This window comes from Megascapheus bottae, chromosome 23 (assembly GCF_031878675.1).
Source record: "Megascapheus bottae isolate mThoBot1 chromosome 23, mThoBot2.hap1, whole genome shotgun sequence".
Taxonomy (NCBI): domain Eukaryota; kingdom Metazoa; phylum Chordata; class Mammalia; order Rodentia; family Geomyidae; genus Megascapheus; species Megascapheus bottae.
The window spans coordinates 17,369,348-17,383,476 of NC_143531.1; the positions used below are offsets into that span (position 1 = coordinate 17,369,348).

The following is a 14,129-nucleotide window of genomic DNA, read 5'->3' on the forward strand; positions in this document are numbered from 1 at the left end:
ACTCTGTTATGTTCTTAGGACAGATCCAACAATTACTAATGTTCATGAATTCATTCATATAGCCTTGATTAAAACTAAAAATAAATGCTAACTCAAAGTAATAGGAGTATGCCCAAGTCATAAGTCAATGACATGGTGAAAGAAAAACTTTGGCTCCAAAAGACCCAGGCTTAAATCTTAGCTCTACACTCAACATAACAGGCGAGTTAAGAAAACGATGTAATCCTCAGAATCCAGTTCAAATGAGAGTAGATTATATAATGTAATTAGAAGCCCAGTATGAAGGATAGTAAACTAATACATATTATTTATGTAATCATTAATTGCTATATTATTGCTATATTAATTCAATATATTAGGGATATATTATTTTAGCATCCTATATATCATACTCATAAATAATAATATATCACTAATGATAATCATCATTAATAGGTAATAATTCATTAATAAGTGAATCTGAATCTTTAATTTTGAAAAATTCTATTGAACTTAAACATCTAACTTTAGTTTTTCAAATCCTGTTTTTAGCAAATCAAATTATCTGTACTAGAATCTAGCAAATGGATAGCTGCTGTATATGTTAACTTTAAACAGATAAATGCTAAAGGACATATTGGAGTGTAATATTTCTATGAATATATAAAATGAAATTATACAGTAGGATCAATCTTAATAAAAGAGGCTGCTCTAATAATTCAGTAGTTAATTCTGATAGACTTGTATATACCAAGATAGACTTTCTGTATTCCTGATTCTACTTTATAGCATTATAGGGAAATGTCTGCATGTTTGCAGAATAACAAGTTAATTGATACAAAATAATTTTAAGTCTATCTAAAGTGGTATTATCAGATGATTAATTGCTTTGTTTTTTAAAGCCAAGTAAACACTAGCAGTTTAGCGTCAATACAAACACACACAAAAGCAAAATTTGAAAATTGTACCATAATGACTTCCCAATGGTTGTGCCAACTAGCTAAGACATTTAATAAATTCACAATTATCTCAGTTAACTAATTTCAAGAATATGCAGATTTTCTATTATCTATACATACAGAAATCTAAACTGGCCAGCAATACTACTTGAATTGAAACCAGGGAAATTGTTAGAAAACTATAAAATAATAGCTTTTGATATTAATTTGCAATCAGCTCAGTTTTACATATGCCATTTACTGGAAGTACAAATGATTGTATTTCTCTCCTACTCTGATCTTTGTCTTTTAATAGCCTTTGTTACTAAAAATTGCATTTCCCAGGCCTAGCCTCTTTCCAAGCATTACACAGCAAACCCCACATACATTTCATGAAATAACTTAAACACAGTATTACTGTAAAGCAATTCACCACAACACAGCAATGCAAATCAAACTGACTGGAAACACTGTATGTGGTTATTGTAAACTATAGCATTTTTGCAAAATTTTATTTCATTTTGCAAAAATCAGGCATTCATGCTGTTTACTCATATATAAATCACCATATTTCCTCTCCAGTAATGTGAATACTAACTTTGTCACATGCGTTTTCTGCAAAAAGAAAAGCATTTTAAAATATTACTACCATATCCTAGTTCTTATGTTTTCCAAAGGGCAGCTTCTTCAAAATACATAGAAACTGTTAGAAGAAATTTCAGTCAAAACAAAATTAAAATTAATATCAAATACCAAATACTTACCTCCTAAAAGCAGAGGCACATTATAATGTAAGGACTTGTAGAAAGGGAAAAGCAATCTACTATTTAAGAGAGCTGCTCTTCTGGTTTGGAATATAAAATCCCATTCAGTAGTAAAGAAAACAGAATGCTCAGAGCAATGATTTGTAGAAAAATAAGTTAAATTTCCTAAAGTGCCGTAAGCATTATTAATTACAACAAGGAAAAGAATGCTTACATAATCATGAAATATTCTAAAAATATCAACATAATCTCCAGGTTCCATCCTATGTGATAGGGCACTTAGCTAATTGTTTCTTAGCAATGGTATTTAATTAATAAGCTCTTTTTTAGGATTATGTTTTAGTCCCATACATATCATCCCATACATGTCTATATCTATAAAAATTGGCATAGTAGCCGAGCACTTTTAATCATTATTAACACTAACCATTCTCCTATTGGATTAAGGTAGAGCCAACAGAGGCATTTGGCTTTATATCTTTCTTAGCTCTCAAAATTTTAGTTACTAATATGCATTGTATAAATAAAAAGTAACCAATAAAAAGCAACCACTTTTGAACAAAAACTATATATATATATATACCTATATATATACATATATATATATATAAATATAAATCTGGGAAAGAAAACTGTAAAAAGCTAAAGAGAAAATCAGTTTGATGCAGGAAAAAATTTAGGAATATCACAAAACTCCTGCTCTTCCAACTGACTGTTATCAGTGGTGAGTAAGTGATTTCATTTTTTATTTCTCTAATCTAAAGGTAGTGAGAGAAAGAATATAGAAAATTTATCTTTGAAAGAACCCCTACTTTGTTTGGGGGAATAATCATGTCTTCACTGTTCTAACATCTGGACAATATTTGAAATAAAGCCATCTTAAAACATAGCCAATTGGCAAATGCAAAGCAATAACTTGCTTGTTAATAATGCAAAACATGTAATAAACCCTTTTACTTAGATTCTGCATATTCGGAACAGCATGCCAGAGCTTAATAAATGCTGCAGACAAAGATGCCACCACAAAAGCTCTGGAACCACAACACTGCCTAGTAGTTTCAGCTTGAAAATAAGCTTTAAGGCATTTCAAGTCTAATCACTAAACTGGGCTTATAAAACACAAAATTGAAGTTTGTTTTTTTTTTTAAATCCAGGACTTTTCCATAACTTCAATTTGTTTTGACCACTACAGTTTTCCATTAGGGAGACTTTTCTAATTTCAAGAGTTGCTAATTGGACAAAACACTACTTTAAGATACTACTACCTTTTTCTCTGGCAGTGGAACTTCATACACATAGTAAACTATTTCAGTTTTCTGTGGGGCTAGTGTTTGACAGGTAGCATCTTTCTTTTCAGGTTATCTAATTCAATTACTCTAAAATCTATTGCCTTAAACTAAATATACAGAAAATAAAAATACAACCAAACACAGCTCAATGCTACACAGCATTCTCTTGTTTCTATGAAAGAAGAAATAACAGACTTTGAGGGGCTCTCGTCTTCCTCAAAATACATCAAAACTTTTAAAAGCCACCCACAAGCACAAAGCCAACTGTAAAACCCAGTAACTGGTCTCCCAGAGCTCTTGTTCCCCACCCAACAGCAGCCTGGAGCCCTGTCACCTCTTTCAAGGCCCCAAGTTGCCATAGTAGCAGGGTTACAGAAAGCACAGCCTCTTCATTCTCTGAATTAACACTCAAAAGGGATTAGAGCTCATGACAAAGACCTAGCCACACAATTATTTTAATTATATTTTTCTGGAGACTGGCAAGAGTGAGAATTAGTACATACGCAGACTATTTCCATTTTAAAGTTCCCCCTTTTTGCCACAATTCATCTAATCAAAGTGATTTTTAACTAAATGTCTGCCTTACAGTATCTTCAATGAGTTTCAAAATACCACAACAACCATATAAAATTGAAGACTGTTGAAGATTATATATATGAATATTATATTTATATATAAATATATGTATATATATATTCCTGTAAAGCTCAAATTTTTTAGACAAGTTTAAATAAGTCTTTAAAAAATCCCTCAAAGGGGAAAATTATGAATGCTTAAAACATCCCTTGTTGTTTTATCACTACTGATTTTTTTTTAGAAAAAACATTCCAGATGTGTAAGCTATTTGCTCTGAGGTAATGCTTCATATATAGATCTAAGTCAAAAGTTGATTTGTTATTTTTTTCTGTTTTCTCAACTACTTTCCAGGGGGAAAGAACTTTACAGATTCTGTTATTTTTTTTTTTATCTCTTCTTAAGGTGATACGAGTAAGAGAATAACTATAATCCATTTTTTAAGTTTTATGTGGTCAATGAAAGCCTGAAAAGTTTAATGAAGAAACATTCAAAATTTGCCTTGCATTGTAAGTGCCGCCTGCTGAATGTGCCAGGATGTGGAAGAAAGAGGTTACAATGCATGTTACATGCTCAGAAGACATGAGACTGCATCATCGGATTTGATTAAACATAACTGCTTTGCAGAAGGTGCTCTGTGTATGTATCATAAAGACTTCTGTTAATGAAGCAAGGATAACATCATGTTCCTTCAGTAAACAGCTGACTGGAGGGGATGTGGCTAAGTGTTTCCTGGAAATAACTGAAAGAAGAGTTTTGGTAAGAACAGAAAGTCCCCTTGGCCACCTACCCATTTTGCTGTTTACTGTCACCCTGGGATCCTCTTCTCTGTCCCTCTGCTAGCTCCTGAGCAGGCTCGGAACACACGCTGGTGACTGTGGGCTGCCGTGGGACATTAACTGCAGTTTTACCAGTGCTCAGTGCAGAACACTGGTCAGCACTAGAGTTGGCGTTAACATGCAGTCCAGATGCAGAAAATGGGGGAGGAGTGACAGCAGCAGCCACAGGTGGAGGGGAAGCATGTGATGCGGTGGTGGCATGGGCTGGGGTGAAGGCAGACGATGGTGATGGAATGGAGGTGACTTTTGGTGAGGACACAGAACCAAAGGGCCGAGGTGCCTTATTGTAGGCCATGTTGGTTGTGGAAGTGACTTTGGACACAGCAGGAGATGTAATGGGCACAGGCTTAACTACTTCTTTAGGTTCTCCCTATGTGAAATAAAAATAAACATAGGCACAAAAACATACCAAATACATGCAAAATATATTCACTGGAAACTCACAGTTGACTTGTAAAAGACAAACACAATCACACTGGCAGCTCAAATGTTACATTTCCAGGAAAAACAATGAGTTGAAACAGGCATAGCATGCACGGTAACTGTTCTACACATGCACAGCACAGATGCAAACAAGAAGCATATTTTCATTTATAAAAATGAAAGACAGTCCAAAACATTTAGGAAACCAAGCAGAAAAAAAAAAAAAAACACTGAAAAGCCTGAAGGCCATCATAGCACTATCAATTTAGATATTGTAAAGGAAAGTCTCTCAGATATACCACAATAAACAAAATAACTGCTAAGTGAAACATTTTAGAATGTCAATTATAATTCATCTTTTAAACATGTGTCATTGCTCTCCACAGTACAATTACTTGATTCGTGAAGAAGCAATGTATTTAAAACTTTTCAATTAAAAAAAATAAGGAACTAGATGATTTCCATCTGAACTCAGATGGAAATCATTCTAGTTATTTTGGATAAGAATTTATAAACCAAATCCAAAGAGAAAATCAATCCTTTTCCCCATAATCCACTTCTGTTCCTCTGAGTATTCTGAGATATGATTTGGAGAAACATTCTTTTCCTTTTCCAAAATAACTATTTAGCAGCCTTCTGAGGAATATAATTATGTTAGATATTCTCTCTTTATTAGCAGCCAAAGCTAGTAAAAATCAATTCCTCCTAAAATTATCAGAATTTGTGTTTATAAATCCTTATCCCACAGCTTGTTTTCTTTGAAGTAAGCTTTTATGATATTGAAGAATAAAAAGAAAATAAACAATGGCGATTTTATTATATATTCTTTCTGTTTTAAGTTAAATTAATCTACAAAATGTGAAAAGTAATTGAGGAAAACAAGTAACTTGATGTCTACATAAATCAGTAAATCAACAAACTGTCAAAATACTGATGATAGAAACCTCAGAAAGCATAAATTAAACAGATAATATGAATAATAGCTTGAGACAATTTGAGCATCTGTAAGAGAAAAAGGGGGAAGTTTCCAATAACCTAATCCATGAGCTAGACTGAATGGCATCAAAACTCCCCATCTCATTTGGGGTAACTACTTATTTACTCTTTTTATAACACATGATTAAAAGCAGAAAAATGAAAAGTACGAAAATAAGAAATAAGGACTTAAGTTATTGGTAGTGTATAGCTTTAGAAATAATATAATTATATATGGTAGTACTTGTTGATTTCCAATTTAATTAAACTGTACTGAGACTAAAAATTAAATTTCAATATCCTGAGATAGAAACAGAAAAAAAAAAAAAAAACAGTAACACAGGAGGGACAATCAAATTGTAGCCCAGTGACAGGAGATTAGAAACATACCTTCTGAACAGTAACTGGCTCAGGCTTGGATGTAGCAGATGCTCTGGGGGAAAGGAAGAAGAGAGAAGATTTTTAAGACACATGAATTGTTATACACTTACAAGTTTCTTATTAATGGAGTCTTTACCACTATATGCTAAATCATCATCATGTATATTTTTATAATTCCATTTCTGTCTCTTTCTTCACCATCTTCTAATTAGTTCATGTTAAGCCAAATGTTACAAAACTCAATATCCTTATATACCAGGTAATTATTAGAAGCCAATCATATTGTTTCATCGCTAAGTGACAGTCATCCTACACCTTAAGATAAAGTGTAATAAATATGAGCTCCTCATCAGGAGCCAGGTCATCAGTCATGAATGTGGCAGGAAGAAAAAAAAAAAAAAGGAAAGCCAGATGGAAGTCTACATATACATGACACTTTACAAATTTGAATAAATTTTTAAGTTTAATATATGCTTTTTTTTATACTACGTACTTTTCTAGGTATCACAAACTAAGTACTAACAATAATTGGTTTGGTGTAATTCTCTCATAAAAATAAAACTGTTTCTATGAAGTAATTATTTTCAATTATTCACACACACACACACACACACACACACACACACACACACACACACACGTCTGAAACCAGGCACTGGTGGCTCACACTTCTAATCCTAGCTTCCTCAGGAGGCAATCTGTGAGTCATGGTTCAAACACAGTCCAGGCAGAAAACTCCTAGAGAGTCCTATCTCCACTAAACTAACAGAACAAGCCAGAAGTGAAGCAGAGACTCAGGTGGTAGAGCACTAGCCTTGAGGACAAAAGCTTCGGGCAGCTGCTAGGCCCACTGTTCAAGCCCCAGGATCCAGGAAATGGGGGGAGGGGGAAGAAGAGGGAGGGAATGAAGTTGTGGCTCAAGTTTTAAAGACCAGTCTTGAGCAGAAAAGCTACTAAAGAACAGTGCCCTGGCCCCGAGTTTAAGCCTCAATCTGGCACAAACAAAATAAATCAAAACTCTGTCTGTATTCAAAAATACTAACAAAATTATCAGAAAAGCCTCTGATGCTTTAAATGATATTTACTCAGGATTAAATGCATGTTATTTTTTAATATTTCAGAATCTATTTCATTCCTCTCATACCAATACAAGGACAAAAACAATCAAGTTTAGAACTCAAGAAATATAAAGATAAATTGGATAGGGAAGGGGGGAAAACAAGATGGGGGGGGGGGAAATGGGGACCAAGACATGAGAAAGGGTATCAATGTATGTGAATTAATGCACCTTCTATCTGGCAAATTATTAATTACAATAAAAATATATGAAAAAAGAAATACAAAGATAGTAGGTAATTATTAAGCCATAATAATTTTACTGTATAAAACATGAATTGTTTTACTATCACAACAGATCACACACAGAAAACACTATTGCTATGTATGGATTTTTAGGAGGATAACCTAGTATTGAACTCTGATCAACATTATTAGCAGCAACTGAATTTTCCAATCACAACTAATTTAGTTAGCTGTGGCAGCATTGACTGAACAATTGGTTGAGGGAAGAGGCCACAATGAATGCCAACATCCAGATACTAGAGTACAGGTTGTGCCCAGTGCAGTTATATAACTTCCCATGTCCACTCTCAACAGGCAATCTCTCTTTTAGTTTACAGGATTATCAGAACAAAAAAATGAGTTCAAGCACAGCACAGTGGAAACCTTCCTTTCATTGAAATTTCACAAGAAGTTAATCACAAAGGATCTAAGCATAAATACCACCCAGTAAATTATTGAGCATTTTCCAAAACAAAGAAGCCAATATCCTTTCATTTCTTTATTTTTTCTTTTTTACCTGGACATTTGAGGTATGTGGACTATTTCTAGCAATATAAAAGCAATTTGGGGATGTGAGTAGGAGGAGGAAGGAGGATAGGCTAACAAGGAAGATGAAAGAAGATGAATACAGTTGAAATAGATTATTTGCAACTATGAAAAGAGAACAAAGAAACTTTTTAACTTGTTTTAGGAAGGGGGAAAGGGAGTGATAGAAGGGGAGTAGAATAGAGTGAAATATATTATAAACATGGGGAAGATGTAACAACTAATAAACTAATAATTTCTAATGTATGCTATTTTTAATCCACTCAAAAAATCTACTAACTTGTAAAAAGGAATTTACTTGGCTCAGTATAGAACACTTGCCTCACATGCACTAAGCTCTGGATTCCATCCTCAGCTCTGCAAAATAGAAATAAAGTATCTAACAGTCACTAAAGTTGTCGCCAAACTAAGAATCTATATCTCTATGAAAACCATCCTTACTGGTTTCTTACTGATGCTCATTTTAATTAAGCGTTTTAGGGCTGGGAATACAGCTCAGAAACAGAATATTTGGCCCTCAGCTCATTCCCCGTAGACTGAATAGATATACAGATATCACTGCAAAAATCCACCACAGGCCCAGAACAGTTTTGCTGACTGTGGAGTGAAACCAACTTACTTTGTTGAGAATTCATTTAAAAAAATGATTCCTAATATATTTTATTAACTGAAAATTCTATTTTTAAAAGCAATGAAATTTGGAACTCACAGAAAGAATCTCAAATTTGGATGCATGCCCATGTTTTCTTCTGATATTCTCACTAGCGCAGTGACATTAATTAAGATAAACAATCAGGGAAAAGAATGGCAGCATGCCCTCAAAATCCCATTGAATCCATTCTGCAAACACCTTTTTGTAGGAAAAACAGACTGGAAAACAGTTGATACTGGACAACCATCAAATGGGACAGAATCATTAAACTTTGAGAAGATGATTTACATGTCAACTGGGGGAGAGGAAGACAACAGAATTACAGGTGTACATTGCCACACCTGGCTATTTTTAAGAAATATTTAACTGAGCGCCAATGACTCATTTCTATAATCTTGAGAAAGGGAGAGGGAGAACGAGAGGGAGAGATTGAGAACATCATCATTTGTTGACACCCCTGGGAAAAATGTTTTCGAGACCCTATATCAATCAATAGCAGGACATGGTGGTATGCTTCCAGAGGTAACAGGTAAGTATAAATAGGAAGCTCTGGCCCAAAACAGAAGAAAGACAAGCTGGAAGCATGGCCGAAGTGGAACAGCACCTGCCTAGAAAAAGTCCTGAGTTCAAACCCCAGTAACACAAACGCGCGTGCGTGCACACAAACATGCATACACACACACCTTACAAACAATTTTTTTAAAAGAATCAATCTTTATAAAGTCTAAAATGATCACTTAGGTCTCCTACAAATAGCTAAAATAAAATATATTTCAGTCTTTAAGTCCTTAAAGCCTTTGTTTACAACATAAAGTATCTTACTCATCTAGTGTTTTCTTGAATTTTATGTTTAATTAGACCATCAAAGATAGGAATATGATTCAACCAATGTTTAAAGAGGAAAATTCAGTTTCCTTCAACCAACTGGAATATGCCTATTTGGAACATTCCCTGGGGAGTAAGTTCTAATATGTAAATAAGGAAAGGCATTTTTTTAAGATAAAATTTCTTATAATTATGTTTTCTTTCTTTAGATACATCCTGAAGCCTGTCAGAGATTACATTTTTAAAAGGCTAATTTTTAAAAAGATATTTAAATAAGTGAAGAGTTAAAAACTGATGTGTAATTATAACATTATTCCTACTTTTTTCTTCAAATCATGATGTAATCATGTATCTCTCTTTGAACTACAGTAAGCATCACAGGACACTGGTGTAGTGTGTGAGTTTCAAGTCAGCAAAAATCCTGGCAGTGGCTTCGTGCCACAGGCTCACAATATGTTCATTATTCTCCTTCCCTTAGTGGGCTGTCCTGCACAGTAGTCAGCCAGGACGGTGAGACACCAATGCCTTAGCTCAGTACTCTTCCCAGTATGTGGAATCCAAAGAACAAAGCTGCCAGTGTGGCCAGAGCAATCTTTTAAAAGTTGATTGGTTTAAATAAAAGAAGTACCCAAATTAAAAAAAACAACAACAACAACAACCTTATACATTAAGACTAGTTTCAGAAGTTCTAGGTGAACAGCTGAAAGTTCTGAATTTTATAATAGATTTATTAAAATCCAGAACTGTTATGTCCTAGTTAGAACAATAAACAGAAGAACAGAATAAAATAAAGAAAGCCATAAAAAATAATAACAGCTCATTCATCATACCTTAGAGCTTCAAAAGAATCAAGCAAAATTGCAACCTAAGAACACCCACAAATGAAGCCACACTTACCATAGCTTTAACTAATACTTATTGTAATTATTACCACAGCTTTAACTAATACTTATTGTAATTAGTACACTTTTTCTTAGGCTGTTTTATATAATAATATTGTTACATTAATGAAGTAGCCAATGAATTTTCAAGTTCATGTTTAAGAATGAAGGATTAGGCAACAGAAGTAACCTGATAGACATTATTTATATTGCTCACTGTGTTTATTATACAAATATCTTGTCCAATATATTTAATCCTGGCTAATGTATTTAACTTCCCAACCATCATAGAGAAATGAGGAAGGATTTGGCTTACCTCCTATGAGATGAGCTCTATCTAAGTTTCCCACAGCATAGCCATCTTTGGACCCACTGACCTTAGGACCCATAAACACTAGGGCACATCATTAATCACTTTAATTGCAAAGTTGTCAATTTGCAATAACAAAGGACCTCCAAGGGGAAAAAAGTGAACACTTGAGACAGTGCCAAAGGATGGCTCTCCCACGCTATTACAGTCAGTCTACTGTCCTCTAATCACAAACCTGAAGCATTCCAATCTCCTGTGGCCATGTTTCAGTGAGGCTGCCGACACAATTTGAGAATACATGAATATTACTGCATTTCCTATGAATGAAAACACTAGATATGTATGGGTCATATTAGCTTATTACCAGACAATGTATCACATATGCTATAGATACACACACTCATCTTCTTCCCCTTGCATCTTCTCTACTAGATTATATTGGAACTAAAAAGAAATAAGGCTGACATTTGTACCAGGCAGGGTCTCTGTCCCTTGGCTGAAACTGAAATTGGGCTTGGTTCTGATGTATCCAAAACAGGCCTTCCCCACATAACTGCTTTTCTGCCTAAAGGTGAATATGAACAGTGTGAATGAACCGCTGTTGCTTATGGTTTGTTTGAGAAGTTTTCAGCACCAAGCTAAAGAACTGCTGGATGGAGGGAGACAAGGAATAATGGTGGGGCTTTGGGGATGGAGGGAATTAGTTCTGCTGAGCTTCACTCACCTAAATGGTCACATCAGATTGAAGGGTCAGTGGAGCATTTATCTATGTACTTTAAAGGCTAAATAAAAATAATCATAAGCATGGTATTCAGTATACGCTACTTGAAAATAAACTATGTAACTGTGGACAGGGACAGGAGGAGGAAACTGGAACAAAATGAAGAAAGGGATGACATTGTTCAAAAAAGCAATGTACTATTACCTGACTTATGAAATGGCAAACCCTATGTACAACACCTTCATAACAACAATAAAACTATATTTTTAAAAGGTGAAATAAATAGTTATCAGGCTTAGAATCACAGCTATAATCTATTGGGGTCTTACTGTGAGCTCAACAATGCATTAAAAACCTTATTTACATACATGTCCACAAGAAGTCATACAACGTATTGCTTTGGGATCTACATGCTACTGTTTTGAACAGAATGCCCAACTTAAAATCATAGAAGATAATCAAGAAACTTCTGACTGGTCTTAGTTAGTAGAGAATTTCAAAATAAAGGATGGAATAAAGCCCATATCTCTGCTTTGGAGTTGTTTTTAGCTTCAATTGAGAATTTTCTAGAAATTTCTAATCTCATTCATATATATATATATATATATATGAATAGATATACACAAATACATGCATATATACATTCACATTCATATATATGAATGAGATTACATGTTATAGATATTCACACACATGCATATATATGCACATATATACATATATATCATTATTTACAGAATGACATATATTAACATGTTTGAAAATAAATGGTTGATAATAGAAAGTTAACAGTTACGCATTGTTTCAAATCACAATTCTCTGGAGTTCTTTACCCAAATTACTTTTGTTAACTTTTGCTTTACTATTATTTCTGAAAGTAGGCACACAAATAGAAGCATCTGAAAATATGGTTTCAAAGTCTTCTGCTCTCTTAGTACAAATATTAATAATTTTTTAAAATTCTTGTTTTGCATTCAGATTCTAAGCTATTTAATTAATTACTGCTTTTACTTATTTAGATTTATTTATTAATTTAATCTACTCCAGCTCTGCTTCCTTGATTCCTATATTTAAAACTAGAACAATCTTACTTCCTAAAGAAGGATAAGTAAGAAATTATGTGATATTGGTATTAAGTGGTATTTTCTTGCTCATCTCTTGTTTTGTGGGTTTTTCCCCCTTTTTCTTTTCAAAACTTTCCTTGGAAATAATTAGATTGCAACAGCACAATAAGAAGATACCAAATACTTTCCATAACTAAAGATTCCCCCCTCCCACCCCCCCACACACAGTGGGGTAAGGTACACTGGAGGCTGCTTGCTTTAGGTCAGGCATTCTGCTATGTTCTTTACATACAAGAGCGTGGGCAGAGAAAGGCTAGACTGACTAAACTGACCCCCAAGGCCTCTCCCTCAAGCTTATGGGAACATGAATAGCTTTCCCATAGACTGAAGCACTCAGTGTGAGATCCTCAGATCTCAGCCTCCTGAGTACGTAGAACCACTGGCACCGGGGTACATAGTATTCTTTGACATTCAGATAATGTGTAGAAATTAGCTGGTCATTTGGACTTTGTCACATATGTATGGTCTTATTTATGACAAGGTAGGAAGAAATAAAACAGACTAGAAAATAAACTTGACAGTAACACTGGATATACAGTCAGGCAAGGCATGAGTAAATTTTTAAAAATCACCTGTTTGGGCCAGGCTATACTGATGATCAGTTAACAGAGCTGTCAGGTCTGTACCACTGATTTAAGAACAGATCGGTCAGATTCTAACTCTAGCTTCTTCATTTACAAGTTGCTCATATTAAAACAAGTTACTATAAGATGGAAAAAATAACAACAGTTACCTATCTCACAGGATTACTGCAAAAAACTAAATGAGAAATGACTGTATGGAGCCTTTTATGTTTTCTCTATATAAATAGCATCATAGTAACTTAAATGACAGTTACAATTCTCTTTTAGAATCCTTTGGTTTTGCTTGCTTTTATTAGTTATGAGGTTTGAATGCAGGGCCTGGGTACAGTTCCTGAGCTCTTTTGCTTAAAGCTGGTGCTCTAGAATTTTGAGCCACAGCTCTACTCTCAGTTTTTTGAGTGTTCTCATGAGAACTGCGACTCTTAGATTTCACCTTTCTGAGTACCTAGGGTTTCAAGCATGTGCTACCAGTGCCTGGCTAGGATCTATACTTTTATGATAAGAGTCTAGCACTAAACATAGCATAGTTTTGTAAAAATCCCCTCAGGAGTCTTAGGGAGAAAAACGTGGTGGGGGGTTAACAATGTTCAACAAGAAATGTACTTATTACCTTACACATGTAGCTGTAATCCCTCTGTACATCACCCTGACAATAAAATTAAATTAAAAAGAAAAGAAAATATCTCTTCTTGGCTCCTGCATTGATGGAAGTGTGGGAGTCATGAGAAATGGAACAACTGAGTTCCAAATCACTCAAAGTAATGAATCATTCCCAAGTCCCCAAAGTAAAGTAAACCCATTCATCTTCTCAATAAATGCTTCGATGACCAACAATCCTGGGTGACTATATTTGATTCTGTAATGTCATATGAATAAAAAAAAAAAGCATTCACAAGTAAAACACCATGGCGAATTCAATCATGCTCCCTTTCTGAATTCCCTTCGGATCTTTCACTATGATTAGACACAAGGGCAATACCTACA

General features: G+C 34.3%; 1 protein-coding gene across 5 annotated transcripts in view; it reads right to left on the reverse strand.

The window, feature by feature from the left end:
• Window positions 1-14,129, reverse strand: part of Pdlim5 (PDZ and LIM domain 5) — a 144,163-nt gene that overhangs the window by 59,495 nt on the left and 70,539 nt on the right. For 3 of the 5 annotated variants that reach the window (XM_090356790.1, XM_090356789.1, XM_090356791.1), the window contains exons 3-4: window positions 6,171-6,213; window positions 4,334-4,752 (exon numbers count right to left, since the gene is read on the reverse strand). In XM_090356790.1, the coding sequence (XP_090212916.1) occupies window positions 4,334-4,752; window positions 6,171-6,213 (462 nt within the window). The remainder of the gene's footprint in view (window positions 1-4,333; window positions 4,753-6,170; window positions 6,214-14,129) is intronic. The other 2 variants (XM_090356793.1, XM_090356792.1) reach the window with 1 other exon arrangement.